At 42.6% G+C, this 13,632-nt stretch overlaps 1 protein-coding gene across 1 annotated transcript in view; it reads right to left on the reverse strand.

Annotated features, from left to right (window-relative positions):
• LOC112464389 overlaps positions 1-13,061 on the reverse strand; it is a 23,446-nt gene extending 10,385 nt beyond the window's left edge. The window contains exons 1-2 of the mRNA XM_025031345.1: positions 13,025-13,061; positions 4,368-4,449 (exon numbers count right to left, since the gene is read on the reverse strand). Coding sequence (XP_024887113.1) covers positions 4,368-4,433 — 66 coding nt within the window. The 5' untranslated portion in view covers positions 4,434-4,449; positions 13,025-13,061. The remainder of the gene's footprint in view (positions 1-4,367; positions 4,450-13,024) is intronic.
• Between the last annotated feature and the right edge of the window lie 571 nt (positions 13,062-13,632).

A 13,632-nucleotide genomic window follows, 5' to 3' on the forward strand; every position in this document is an offset into this window, starting at 1 on the left:
CACACACACACACACACACACACACACACACACACACACACACACACACACACACACACACACACACACACACAATATTCCTACAAAATAAAAATAATATATATTACAGTATCTGCGGAGAATTTTTCTTCGAAAACTGATAGTATGATCTTCTCAAACGCGAGAAAGATCCTCTATCAGACGGATAAAACGCAATTAAAGTTACACAGTACAATGTAAAGCGGTATCTCGCGATTACAGAATCGTAATCGATGGTTAAACTGAAATGACATGGGGAAGACCGGTAACGATTTCAAATTACAAGATCGCTAAGCTAGCTGCCGGAACAAGCAATGGGAAGCTTCGTGGTCATCCACAAGATTGCACGTTTGTTAAGAGTCGCAAATATCACAGGGAATGCTTCATTCCTATTCATTACGACTTGTCAATGGCAGTCTGACAAGGTCTAAGAGAGAGAAAACTTTTATTTCTATTCCATTATTTTTCAACTACATATTTTTAATCTAATTTTGTTATGTTTCCGTGGAATTCTCGTATTTAAAAGATGTAAAATATTATATATATTATAACGTCGCAAATGGTAGGCAAATTAGAATTCAGAAAACACGGTTTTTTTTTCGTTTCTGTTTATCGCTTTTTTGGAAACGGTGCAGCTACAATCGTATTAGTTTTCACACGTCGCAATGTAATTCAGCACGTACATTTTGGATTGCTTTCCATCTTATATCACGTATAGCATTAGAGAAAATAAGAACCTTGGGAAACAAGGATCGAAAATATCACGACTAAATCGCGCGAACTACAGAGTAGATGCATTAGTTTCTTTCTACGGATAAACCGTAAGAATTTCCACAGCCTTATTCAAAGGTCCATCATGAAAGTGACGATACCTTTGAAGATCTTTGAAATTCTGTCGAAACTGTGAAAAAAGTTTATTGCCTCACAGTGATAGAAAGTCACTTTCGTTCGGAATTAACTCAATCATGCGTCATTAATATCTATTTCTACCAATGTAGATTAACTTTAATCTCGGTTTAACTTACTTTTTATCTTTTTTTAATTTCAAAACTAGAAAAAGATAAAAAGTAAGTTAAACCGAGATTAAAATTAATCTGCATTAGTAGAAATGGACATAAAAGAATTAGTTTTGGGAAAAAGGAAGATATAAACTACGCTTAATATTTTATTTCGGTAACATCCTGAAATTTTTTTAGTTATCCTTATATTAAAACTTGTCTATTTATGAAATTAAAAGGTTGACTAATTATTTAGGAAGAATTATATATAGTCACGTTTGTATGTGTTTCAAATCCGCTTTGTACGAGTTAATAATTGATAAATAAATAAAATATTTATTTAATCCGTAGAATTCGAAGTGCTCGGACTAAATATGCGATACACGCAACGCAAACGGTGTGAATTCGAAACGAAACAGCCACAAAGGACTTTTCGAATAGCCTTGCCAAGATTCTTCTCAAGGAAACTGGCAATGTTACTGATCGTCCGATACGAATGATATAAAACTGGTACCCACCTTGCACTATACACCGCGTTATTCGGAGTGAAGAAAGAGAGGGAAATAAATAGAGGAGGCAGCGGGAGAAAGAGAGAGACGAGAAAGATGATGCGGGTAAAAGAAAAAGCGTGAGAAGCGGAGAGAGGTGGGAGGACGAGAGGAAGGTAGCTGATGAACGATGAAGAGAGAGAAGGAAGAAGAAGTGAAGATATAGCGGGGAACAGAAGAAGAGAGAGTACCGTCTAGAGAGTATAGTTGAAAGAGGGCATTGCGTCCGGCGCAGTGACCTACTATCTTCGGTTCGACGGCTCGGCTATGTAGTCAGCGCGGTGTTAGAGTGTGTGGCGTACACACGGATGAACATGCACGACAGGGGTATAACAGGTACGCGCGAGGCGTAAATGTGGATGCGCCCGGCCGCGTATTTCCTCCTACTTTATCTTCCGCCGTCCGCCGTCCGACGGCTGTGCATTCGGCGTTATTATATCGGCTGGTTATTCCGCTGTCACACGCTGCTGCGCGAAAGGAAACACGTAAATTATAGCGTGTTACACCCTCCCGCGGCGGCCCGCCCGACGCGGCTCACCGCGCGTCTCCGTTTGCTCGTCTTCTCTTCGATAAATATCGAAATATCAAAGTCAATTACAAATTGCGACGGCCGCAGTTTACGCGCTAGTTTCCTCGCAAAACACGACTCTCGTTCGGTTCTCACACCCGCGTTTTCTCCCATCAGTTATTATGTTAAACGTCGTTACGCTCAACGTCTCTCTCCCCCCATTTACGGTGTCTTGTTGCCGAGAACGACTGCATATAATGCGGGGTAAATAATACAAGTAAACGAAACGAGCACATAGATTTTGATCTCCGCATGGCCACGAAACGAAACGAATATGCAGAGATTTCTTTATACCTTTGTGTTTCAAAAATTAAGTATATATGTCACTTGGCGCGAAGCTTGCCAGAGACGTTCTTTATTATTTATCAGAGTTGATGCTAACACGAACTGTCACGATTAATTAAACTATTAATGCTCTGTGAAATCAATTTTTTACGCAGGAGCAGCGCGTAAAGAAATAGTGCCATAAAGATGAAAACCGCAAAGCAAGAGCGTTCACAAGAATACCAATAAAACACTTCAAAGAATACATACTAATCTCCTTTCTGTTTATATGCTGCCCTTTTGACAAACGTGACCCACGTGAAGACAGAATATAAAAATACACGACGTATATATAATTATTACAAGCAGAATCGCACGAAGTAATTGCCCTATCGTTGATAAGAATAACTTTTTTTCAAAAATCACTAATTTAGTTCCCACGCGGAGAAGTGAATTCCCACGTAAGCAGAAACAATTACCAGACGATCATCAACATTCGTTAACGAACGTCCCCGCGAGCGTATCCGTATTTACCGATTATACGACGCGGTCAAGCCCGCTTCATTCAAGACTTTTGCCTCGGAAGGCATCGGCGCGCCGCGTCGCAGCGATATATGTGGCACAGGCAAGAGCCCGCGGCTACGGTGATTCCTCTTAAGCATTAACTTAACGTTGTGTTGATTCTCGGCCAGCGGCACGTGCACACGTCGCATAGCGGTCCCGGAGATACGCCGAACATCAATGAAGTATCACTTTTTGCCGGGGACCGGATGAATTTTTTAACGGTTACATCAGTTTTTTTAACGGTCGCCGAGATGTCGACCGTCCTCGAGTGTCTCCGAATTACTCCGGGATCGCCGATCCCTTACCAATTAGCGAATTTCTACGCGTTGGATGACGTCCCCTAATTTGGAGATGATAAGAGATTCGCGGATTCTCGGATAAGAGATTCGAGAATGCTTGGTAAAGGCGAAGTGAAGTTTTTCGATAAAAAAAATAATGTTTTACGAGCTCGATAAATGCCGGGAATATTTGCGAATTCTTTCAGTTTGAAATATCACCCGCGAGAAAAGTCGTTTATCCGGAAAATAAACGTCGCATAGAAATTCCCGTAATTATCTATTATCAGCAAAATTCATTATATTGTCTACGATGTGTATGCGCCTCAACTCGCGACAGATTTAATCAATATTGAGAGCGTGCGAGGCCGACGTGTTGCGGGCTATAATTATGGGACGCTGGACACCGCGTCGCGCGCCGGTAATTCTATTTCTAAACGTAAAATAATTCGCAAAACGTCACAAAACGCGCGTACGATACAATGTACACACTACAGGTGTGTAAATAACTTCACCCATTTTACGCGGCGCGGCATAACGGTTACCGTATTAACGACCTGTCTGTCACTTTTCGAAGGAGGGGGAGAGAATACTCGCTCTAACCGCGAGTAGTAATCTTCGTTGTTTCAACTGAGAATTATTGCGCAGTGAAATTACAATGTCGATCGTCGTGGCATGCAAATTTGTACCGTGGGGTATTATGAACGGACGTATCGCGCGATGCACGTACACGGGAAGAATGGCAGTGATAGGCCTCTCGTGGAGTTAGAAAATTGACAATGTGCTCTCGCGAGATTGATTCGATTTATTTGCGGGATGAATTCGCGAAACGCGTACATTGCACGTCAATCGTGTATGCTCATTTGTTTGGGAAAAAAAGGAGATTAAATGAATAATTAAATAAATAAATTGAGGTGAGTAAATTATTAATTAACTGCACTGTTAAATATTTGAAAGCTCTTTTATTCTTTTTATAAAGGACAAGCTGAGAAAAAGGATAAGAGAGAAAGAGTCAAAAGGCCGAAATTTTTATAACATATTGCTTCATGCCCAACTTATCTACAATTGTTGTTAATATACAAGAAAGCGATTTAATTCTATGATTAATTTTTGAGAAAGTAACTTGACTCACGGCCAATAGTAAGGGCAGCGATAAGAGAAAGGCCGTCTTCCGTATATTCCGCCACGTCCTCTCCATTATGTGCGTGTCCTCTCTGTAATAGAAAGAAAAAAAACCTGAAAAATTGATAGCCACATTATCGCGAGCCTCGTAATCTATCGATCCCCAAAGAGGATAAATTTCCGAATGGTTTTTTATTTCATCACTCATAACATAACAAAATAGATGGACTTAATAACATATACGGCATAAATAATGTCGATTAAATAAGATCTTGATAGTCATCAATTAAGAATGCAAGAGTGACAACCCGATCAAAGCATAATTGTCAATTTTATCGCCGGTCGGATGATCGCCGAGTGGCACACATATACTATGTCAATGACTGCACGAAAAACATTACGCAATGAACCGTCACATCTCAAAACACGGAACTTACAATTAGAAGTGTTCCCAAAATCTATTTAATCTTAAAAACAAATTTCCACTCGCGCAACACCGCGTGAAGTCACTATACACATCATAGACCTTACAATCCCTCAAAGTATTCAATAATCACAATCGGCAACGACGAGGAGGCAATTAAATTTTATTTCACGGTCCGCGATGTTCGCGTTGCTCGTCCGTTCGTTGAAATCCAAATTAACATCCCGTAATCCTGACATAATTCGCGACGAAGAATTCGCAAGTGCAACAAGTGCACCGGATCAACTCGTCAGACAATATCTCTCGAGGAACATACGCGAATGCACGCGCGACTGCGACAGCTCCCCGCGGAATGCGGAACCGCATTCGGGACCGGTCTCGCGGAAGAAGGACGTTAATCGATGCACCTCGTTGCGTGTACTTCCGGTTCCTGGGGCGCCTCGTTCTACCCGAAGAAACCCGCGCGATCACTCGGACGATCCCCCCGCGAAAAAACCACCTGGCTATTCCCCCTTTAACGAACCCACGAATGCACCGACCGCAACGGGAAGGCTCCGACAACTCGCGTCAGTTGGTCCTCATCGGGTCCTGCTGCGCGCTTGCTTTTTTTGCTTCCCTCGGAGTCCTTTTTTATTTTTTTTTTATTTTTTTATTACTTTTTACCGTCGTGCTCTCGCCAGTGCGACCGCAAGGATTCGACGGGCCCAGAGGTGATTTTCCTGGCCGACGGGGATCGACTGAAGGTGCGAGCCACACTCGTCTCGGCCACGAGCCACGTCCCAGTGACCTACTGAAGATCTCGATCGCGCTCGTCCGTCGCCCCTCTCGCCCTCCCGCCTGAACACACGACGTAAGGCCCAAACAGGCCCACCGTCGACGGCATTGCTCTCCCACCATCGCGCCCCACGATCGTCCCTACTCTTTTTTTTTCGCTCGCGTTCCTCTCCTTCTTTCTCTCTTCTTCCAAGAGCGGTAGGGACAGCTGAAAGACGGCACAGGTGAAAGACAGGCGCGGGAACGAGATATCCGCGTCACGCGCGTCTCAAGTTTTCAGTTAAAGAGAAAAAAAGGATTTTTCGATGAAAAGGTTAAAATTAGAAACGCCGTAACGAGAAAGTGACGTAAGTGATGCGCGCTGCAACGTACAACGCCTCTTCCACTGCGAATCGCGCGATAACGAGTTCTGCAGCAGCAACGCGCGTATAACTCGCTTCCGTATGTAAACCGTAACCGGAGCGCGCGAAATTTTGGAGCGTCCGCGCCGCGAGGGTACTCCAAATTCGCGCGACGCTAACGGGCGATGCAGCGAGCATCGGTTTTTGGCGTCGCGATCGAAAATTTCTTCGTCAAATTTTTTTTTCTAGACAGCGGAATTTCCGGGACGCGAACCGTCCGTCGTCGCAACGGGGAAGAGGAAGACGAAGCTGCTCTCGTCTGGAATACTCTCGGCTCGTGACTCGAATAACACGACGTATCGCGAGATCCCGATGGAAAACGGAGCGTATTATATACGCCACGCTGCGAACTGGCTCCAATTTCAAAAAATCGCGCACGGAGGAAATCGCGGAAGTCCCCCTCGTTGAAACGCTTCCCCCGTTTGAGAATTGAGTCACGACACACGAACGATTGCTGATCTTTCCTAAGTCCAATTTCGCGAATCGTCCTCCGGACGGCCGTCATATATCCGGCGTCGGGAGTAAAAGACCGCGCGAGCAATGCACAAGATTTCGTAATACTCGCGCGGAATACGGAAGCGACTTGCGCCGCGCGTTTGTCGCAACTTCTTCAAGAACGGATTTTCCCTGGTAATAAAGGCCTTACTTAGCTTGATTCGCGCGATTTCTAACTAGCTAAAAAAAAAAATATTATCAAAAGATGCGATACCGTTCAATAAATGATCGAACAAGTAGAACAATTGACCGCGATCACTTATATGAATACTAGGACTGTTAGTCCTCGACAACTTCGAAGTTAGCTTCGAAGCTTCGAAAACTATATTTGCGACATAATTGCAACATTAGAAATTTTATACGGATTTTGTCACATAATTTTATAAATGTGTGCCTTATTGCGGTACTATTACTATTATATTAAATTAACAATTGTATAATTTTTTGATTTTTTGAAGTTCCGAAGTTCGAATATCGAAGCCTTCGAAGTAACAGCCCTAAATAATGAATACCCGGATATGTGCGCTTATCTCGCGGACCCGCGCATTCGCTCACTCGCATTGTTCGGCGCTTTCGTTTTCATTTCTCGAAATCTTCCGCGAGAGCACTGCGCTCGCGCCTGCATTTGCGTAATGCCACGACCGATAAGAACGAAACTCGAAAGCCAACCGGACAGCAATGGGTCTGACCTAGATTTCTCACCCGCATGGTGCTAACTCGTCCATCCGGAAATGGCTTATGGTAGCCGGCGTACGTACGCCGAAGGATAACGATACGGTAGATAATACGCGAAAGTGCGAGTGAACGCGTTCTCTTTTGCGGTAAGTACGCTCCTCTTTTTTTTTTCTTTTTCTCCAACGTTTGATTTCCCGAGCGCGAAGATTACGGTGCCGGCGCGTATATTTCCGGTAGGTGGATCTTCTCGTGCATTTTTATTCCGTCTCAGCACTTTTGAGGCTCATTCAATGTCTTCGCGAAAACATTTTAATATTCTCTAATATCACATTTTATCGAACGTCATATGTCAAATTAAAGTAATTGAATTTCTAATAACGCGATGAGTGATGTGTTATCGAGATATATCGTATTAATATCACCCGAACGCAAATTCATTCTAATAATTTGACTTGGACGAAAAGTATTCTTATAATTAGTACTGGCGTAATTCCACATCCGAGTGCGAGACCGTTATGACAGGTGGAATTATAGCAGGTGGAATCTAATGACGTTATTTCATGTTGGATCATGTTTCACGCGTATAGTTCCTTTCGAAGAATTAAATCGGTATTCGAAAATTCCTCTGTGGACGAGGTTGCACCCTCCCTTGGTTTTTTTTACCTGAAAGGGAGGCCTGGCGAGCCTTCATTCATCGAATTTTTTCACCTCGATTATTCTTTCCCCTTTTTTAGCCATCCGGGTTAGCCCTTTATCTCCGCCAGAGCGTACGAGGTCCCTTGTGCGTTTGATTGACGCCAAAAGGTAACCATACCGAATACACCGTATTAAGAGCTCCGAAAGTGTCGACGCGACTTGCCACGAAACGTTCGAGAAAAGAAAAAGATAATCCACAGACGGTTTCCGGCAAGTCACTGCGAAGCGACGCGCTTTGCTTCTTGGACCATCTGGTTTGGACGGCTCGCCCGTCGTGCTATCACGAGCTCGTACAAATTTAGTCAACACCCCGCTAAATCTTCATCGTCTGTTTGGGGGCAATAGTTACCCCGTCGCACACGATTCAGGGCTAAATTCAATCAAGCAATTATATTAATACTTGAATTTCCTCGACTGAAAAGTTGAATCAGAGACGCGACATTTCAGAGTCAACCGAACTAGCACGGATATTTAATGTGATTACCTACAGCGAGATGTGTATTTTTGTAGCCTTAATCCTAAATGACCTAAATGATTAATTTAACGACGATTATTTGACACGGAGAGCTTTTTCTGAATTATTGCTTTCTCATGATAAAATTATTTTATTTCTAATAATATTTATCTATGACATTCACCAAAAATAATATTTATGATTCATAAATTTAATTGTTAAAGGCAATTTTAATATTTAAAATTCTTTAAGAACATATTTTCTTCAATCAAAATGTTACTTTTTAACCTAAATCCTAAATGATTAATTTAACAATAATTATTAAACTCGGGGAACTTTAGTCTGAATTATTTTTTCATTATATATAAAATTATTTTGTTTCTAATGATAACACATTATTTATACATATATGTAATAAATGGGTGGTATACCACCCATTTATTTAAAATTGATATTTATGCGTATATTTTATTGTAAAAAGCAATTTTGTATCTAAATTAAAAAAAAAACGTGTCCTCAATAATCAAGATGTTATTTTAGGAGAAAAGATTTCATATTTTCCACGTGTATAATTCTCGTATATATTATATTTCTAATAATATATCCCCAGGAGAAAGTCGGGCGTAATTATCATGAGCATCGCGTACAATGCACGTGAGCAACGAAACGAAAATTCGGACAGACTCGCTGATGTCCCAAAAAGGTGTATCGATAGAAAGGCGGGCTATTAAGAGAAAGCGGCCTCGAAAATTAATCACCGGGCCGACTTCGTTGGTGTCCTATCGAAAATCGTGGAGAGAGTCCAGCGAGACGATCTATTCCAAATACAAACTAGACTCTAAGAATCTCGTTCCGGAGACCCAAATTCGCCGGTGTGACGAGGATCTTCCGCAGAGAAAAAGAGAGGACTGCCTACTTACGCGCGCTATAAAATCCGGTATTTACGTGTACTCCGGGATTTACATATGCATACAGACATAAGCGCCCGTGACTCTCGAGAAACCGTACAATCTGACAGTCTGAGGAATAGCCAAACGAAAAGAGATATAAAGAAAGGAGGGGGGGGGGAGAGAGAGAAAGAGAGAAAGAAAGGACATTTGTATGTTGAATCTAAAAACGTACGCATGCGAGTGAGAGAATCCTGTTTTCCAGTACGTGACGTAAAGACGGTTCGCCGACGTAGAATCCAGATTCATAAGCGGGTTTTTAATTTTAGAAAGCAATCCCCCGTGAAATGATAACCCGAGAAGTGATAAGCAAAGTATATAGCGCAGTATATGGTATAGTATCATAGAGTAAATCAGGAATACTTTTCTTTCATTTTGTTTAATTGGTAATACCATGTTACGTAGCTAAATATATATACGCATATCATTTATCTGATTACATATAATGAGGTTTCATCGCATGATACGAAGACACGAGGCGATAGATAGAAAAAGCAAAATGACAAAGATACGATGAATTATATAAATGTGCTCGAAATAACACGAAAAACACGAGAAAGCGATCAGGTGTAGCGCGACCTCATTTCTTATCAGCGGCGCATAATTACTGTTGATTTCTTTTTGCTAATCAGAAGACTGATTACATAATCACGTCTAATCGAGGGAAGAAAGAAACTTCCGCAAACATCACGCACTTTGCGGTTTGCATACTTAATGCACGGTCAAATTTATTTCAATAACACTTTCGCGTAACAAAATCATTGTTAATCCACATGCACATTTAACAAAATGTTACATGATTCCAATTCGCTTCCCTCATACCCTCAGTTCTAATCGATTCTCCCAATTTTCATTAACTTTCTCAACATATAGCTCAAATTACTTTTCGATGTCATCAATGTTAGGATTCTTGGAAGTCTCGATATTAAAAGAATATAATTGGTTGAATTGTGGTTTAAGTTTAAGCGAACAGACGCTTAATCTGCCCACGCGTACGAACAATAAAATGTCCAAAGAGGAAACGGCGGAAACGCTCGTCTTACAGATATCCCCGCGATGAAGAAAACACACTCTTACAACGGCCAAGTTACCTCGTTACGGAAATCAGATATCCGACGATGCGCGAGCACATCAGAGAGAGTCCCCTCCTTCCGCGTTATTATTTTACCGGGCCGGTGTGGTGCAACCCTTTGTTCGCCGCATATGCGTGACAGGTGTGTGCTCGTGACGTAACAGCGGTACCGTTATACCGCGAGACACACACGCCAGGTGAAACCCTATAAGAATGTGACGCGACATGGAACACCATGAGACCGCCGCGCCGCGCCGTGCGCCAAATTCAGGCGCGTTCCCGTGAAAGTGACTCGAGTGGGAAGGCGGCTCCGCGCGCGATAAACCGCAACCGCGCGCGCGATCGAGATATTTATAGCGGTACTAGATTCTTTTTGCATACGTCATATAATTCGCGAATCGTTCCTTCGAATCTCCAGCGGAGGAGCTGGGAAAGCGATGTACTTTCGAAGCGTCGTCGTTTAATTCTTCATTACTATGATTAAACTCTCGGATAGCATACTAACTGCTGCGATGACAATCTCCAGTCTAACAAGTAAATTACAATTCACGTTGACTTATTTGAAAATAACGTCAATTATATATTTCACTCGCCTTTAAAAAATATAATTACGTATGTAAATTATAAAAGAATCATTTTCTTGTGATTTAAAGATACGAGTATCTATTAGAATTATATTCTAATATAACTGATAATAATTGGCAAAATTAAATTAATTTATAAATGGTAACTTTATCGATAGACTTTCTCGCTGTAATAATTTTAGTATAATTGAAATTCTCGTTCTTTCTCTCGATCGAGGTCAAATTAAATCAGTTATAGATGTTATTACTTGCCATTAAAAATAAAAAATGTAATTACGTATAAAATTATGTAAGAATCATTTCTTTCGTAATTTAAGAATATCTGTGCGTTATGTTCATAACTGATAACAATTGGTAAAGTTAAATTACTTTATAAATGATAGCTTTATCTACAGACTTAATCGTTGTAACAATTTTAGTAACGATTGAAATTTTCACACTGCATTAACTCTTTCCCTCGCTCGGCAGTCAGCGTCAATAGATTCGAGCAGAGCTCGCCAAAATTCGCAGAGATATCTCTTACACGCACACACACACACACACACACACACACACACAGCTGGCCGTTGGCCGACAAATGATTTCTAGATCCGTTCCGCTGAGCGCATGAAATTGCACTCCGGTGGCCTTTCTAAGAGCGCAGGAACTATTACGATGCGTTGTGAATTTCAACGGCTAACGAGCCCCGCCGCAATCGCATAATCGCGCCCAGAAAAGCGGAAAATCATGTCGCGACAAAAGGAACTTATGAAAACCATGGTAGAAAGCATAACGGACTGCCGCACGGCTAAGGGGATCAGAGGATAAAGTTCAATCGCCTCGCGTGGCATCCTTCGAAAATTATCACCCGCCTTCTTGCCCTCTCCCCCTCCCGGCTAATCAACTTTATTAGCATTAATAGCTCGCGAGAGAGTTTCGGTGCAACGAGGATATCTCGGGCTACTTGACCGTCGACTTCATTACTCGTTGGCAGATTAATCGAGATGCGTATCGATTTCGTTGGAGCGCGATGTGTGTTCGAGCATGACGTTTATATCCCATCGTGGAGTTAGAGACGCGCGGTCTCATCTCATCCTCTCTCGCCTCTTTACGAACCGGCGCGCCGTGCCGCGTCGCATAGCAGATGGCCTCCCTCTACCTACGCGCGGCCTTATTCCTGACATAGAGCCGGAGAAGGAAGGACGCGCCTCTCCGCGAGGAGAGACGCCAGTACGCTGACACACTGACTCGCTACCCCACATACCCTTTTGCCTTTTCGACGTGTGCTCGCGCGAGACCGCGCGAGGCGCGAGTGGGGGAGATGAGAAGAGAGAGAGACAGTCAAAGAGGAAGCGATTTACCTCGCGCTCTTCTCTCCAGCGACGAAGAGAAGCCGGCGATCGCGGTGTCGAAGAATTTTGACGAAGCGCGTTTACCGAAAAGACAACACCAAAGACGTTCCAAACAAATGAAATTAAATAATTAATTAACGCGAGAGCAAGTGCCAAATTCAAAGAAAATATACAATCGTTGAGAAAGTCCAACAGAAAGCTAATTATTTAAAAAACATTACTTATACCTGCTGCTTTACTTCCTTCTTTCTAAGGCCGGTATTCATAGTCGGAACTTATATTTAAGACCGTTTTTTAAGTACAATCTTAAGGTGTTATGAACCAATTACAGAGCCGTATTAGCGTCTTCAGACATAACTTAAGACGGTCTTGAAATAAGAACCGACTACCAGCCTAAGGGCCGGTTGTCCCACAATCTATTGGTAAACTAACTAATAGTTCATACATATGTCTTTGTTTTTACTTTAAATAAAACAAGGATGGACATATGATTTAACTATCAGTTAGTTTACCAACAGGTCGGAACAACCGGCCCTAAATAAAAAAAATTCCAACATAGAGAAACGGAAATGTATCGCAGCTAGTTTTTAGCGGCGATTACGATGTGAGATATCGGGGCATCTGTTCGATAAGCACTGTCTCATCTGCCATCGTGTGCACCGGTCTTTACTTTCACCGTCAGAAAAGGGCGTAGCAATCGTTGTGTCCAACGAAACGTACATATACGCATATCTATATCGCACCACTGGTTCATCAGACAGTCGTGTCACTGATCACACAATATCGACCAACACAATATCAAATGGCCACAAACCTCTTTTGCTCTTCGTGGCTCAGCCGGCAGCTCGATATAATCCTATTGGCACACACACTTGGCACTTGTGACTTCTTCCTGGCCGCGTGTCCTCCCTTATAGAGCGCTCTCTTAATTCCTCTTCTTCGCCGACGACTCCCCCACCTTGGGACTGGCCGAAACGCTCGGGAGGAAAAGATAGAGTTTTTTCTTTTTTTTTATTTCTTTTTCTTTTTTATTTCTTTTACACGGTCGGAGCGCCGGAGAAAGGGGTGTTCGATTATCGGATATTCGATTCGTTTGAAAGACACCGGGCGACTTTGGCGAGTGCGTTAGTTGTGAGCACGCCTGAAACGACACGCGGCCTATATACTCTCCCCTCTCGGAGTCGTCGGCTTTCACCAAAAACCACCTCGGCCGCTCCGACGACGTGCTCGTCGCCTAGCGGAAAAATCGAAATTCTACGTGTCGTCCCCCGCGCCGGTCTCCCGCCGTTGACCGGTTATCTTTTACGAAAAAAGAAAAAGAATAGACTCTCTAATCCGCCTTCTTCGAACGCGAGCACAAAGGGGGGAAAACCCTTCACGTGCGTCACTCCGTCGCTTTCTTTTTTTGTTAATCACCACCGC

The sequence above is a fragment of the Temnothorax curvispinosus genome, unplaced genomic scaffold, assembly GCF_003070985.1.
Source record: "Temnothorax curvispinosus isolate PA1 unplaced genomic scaffold, ASM307098v1 QBEX01014187.1, whole genome shotgun sequence".
Lineage (NCBI taxonomy): Eukaryota > Metazoa > Arthropoda > Insecta > Hymenoptera > Formicidae > Temnothorax > Temnothorax curvispinosus.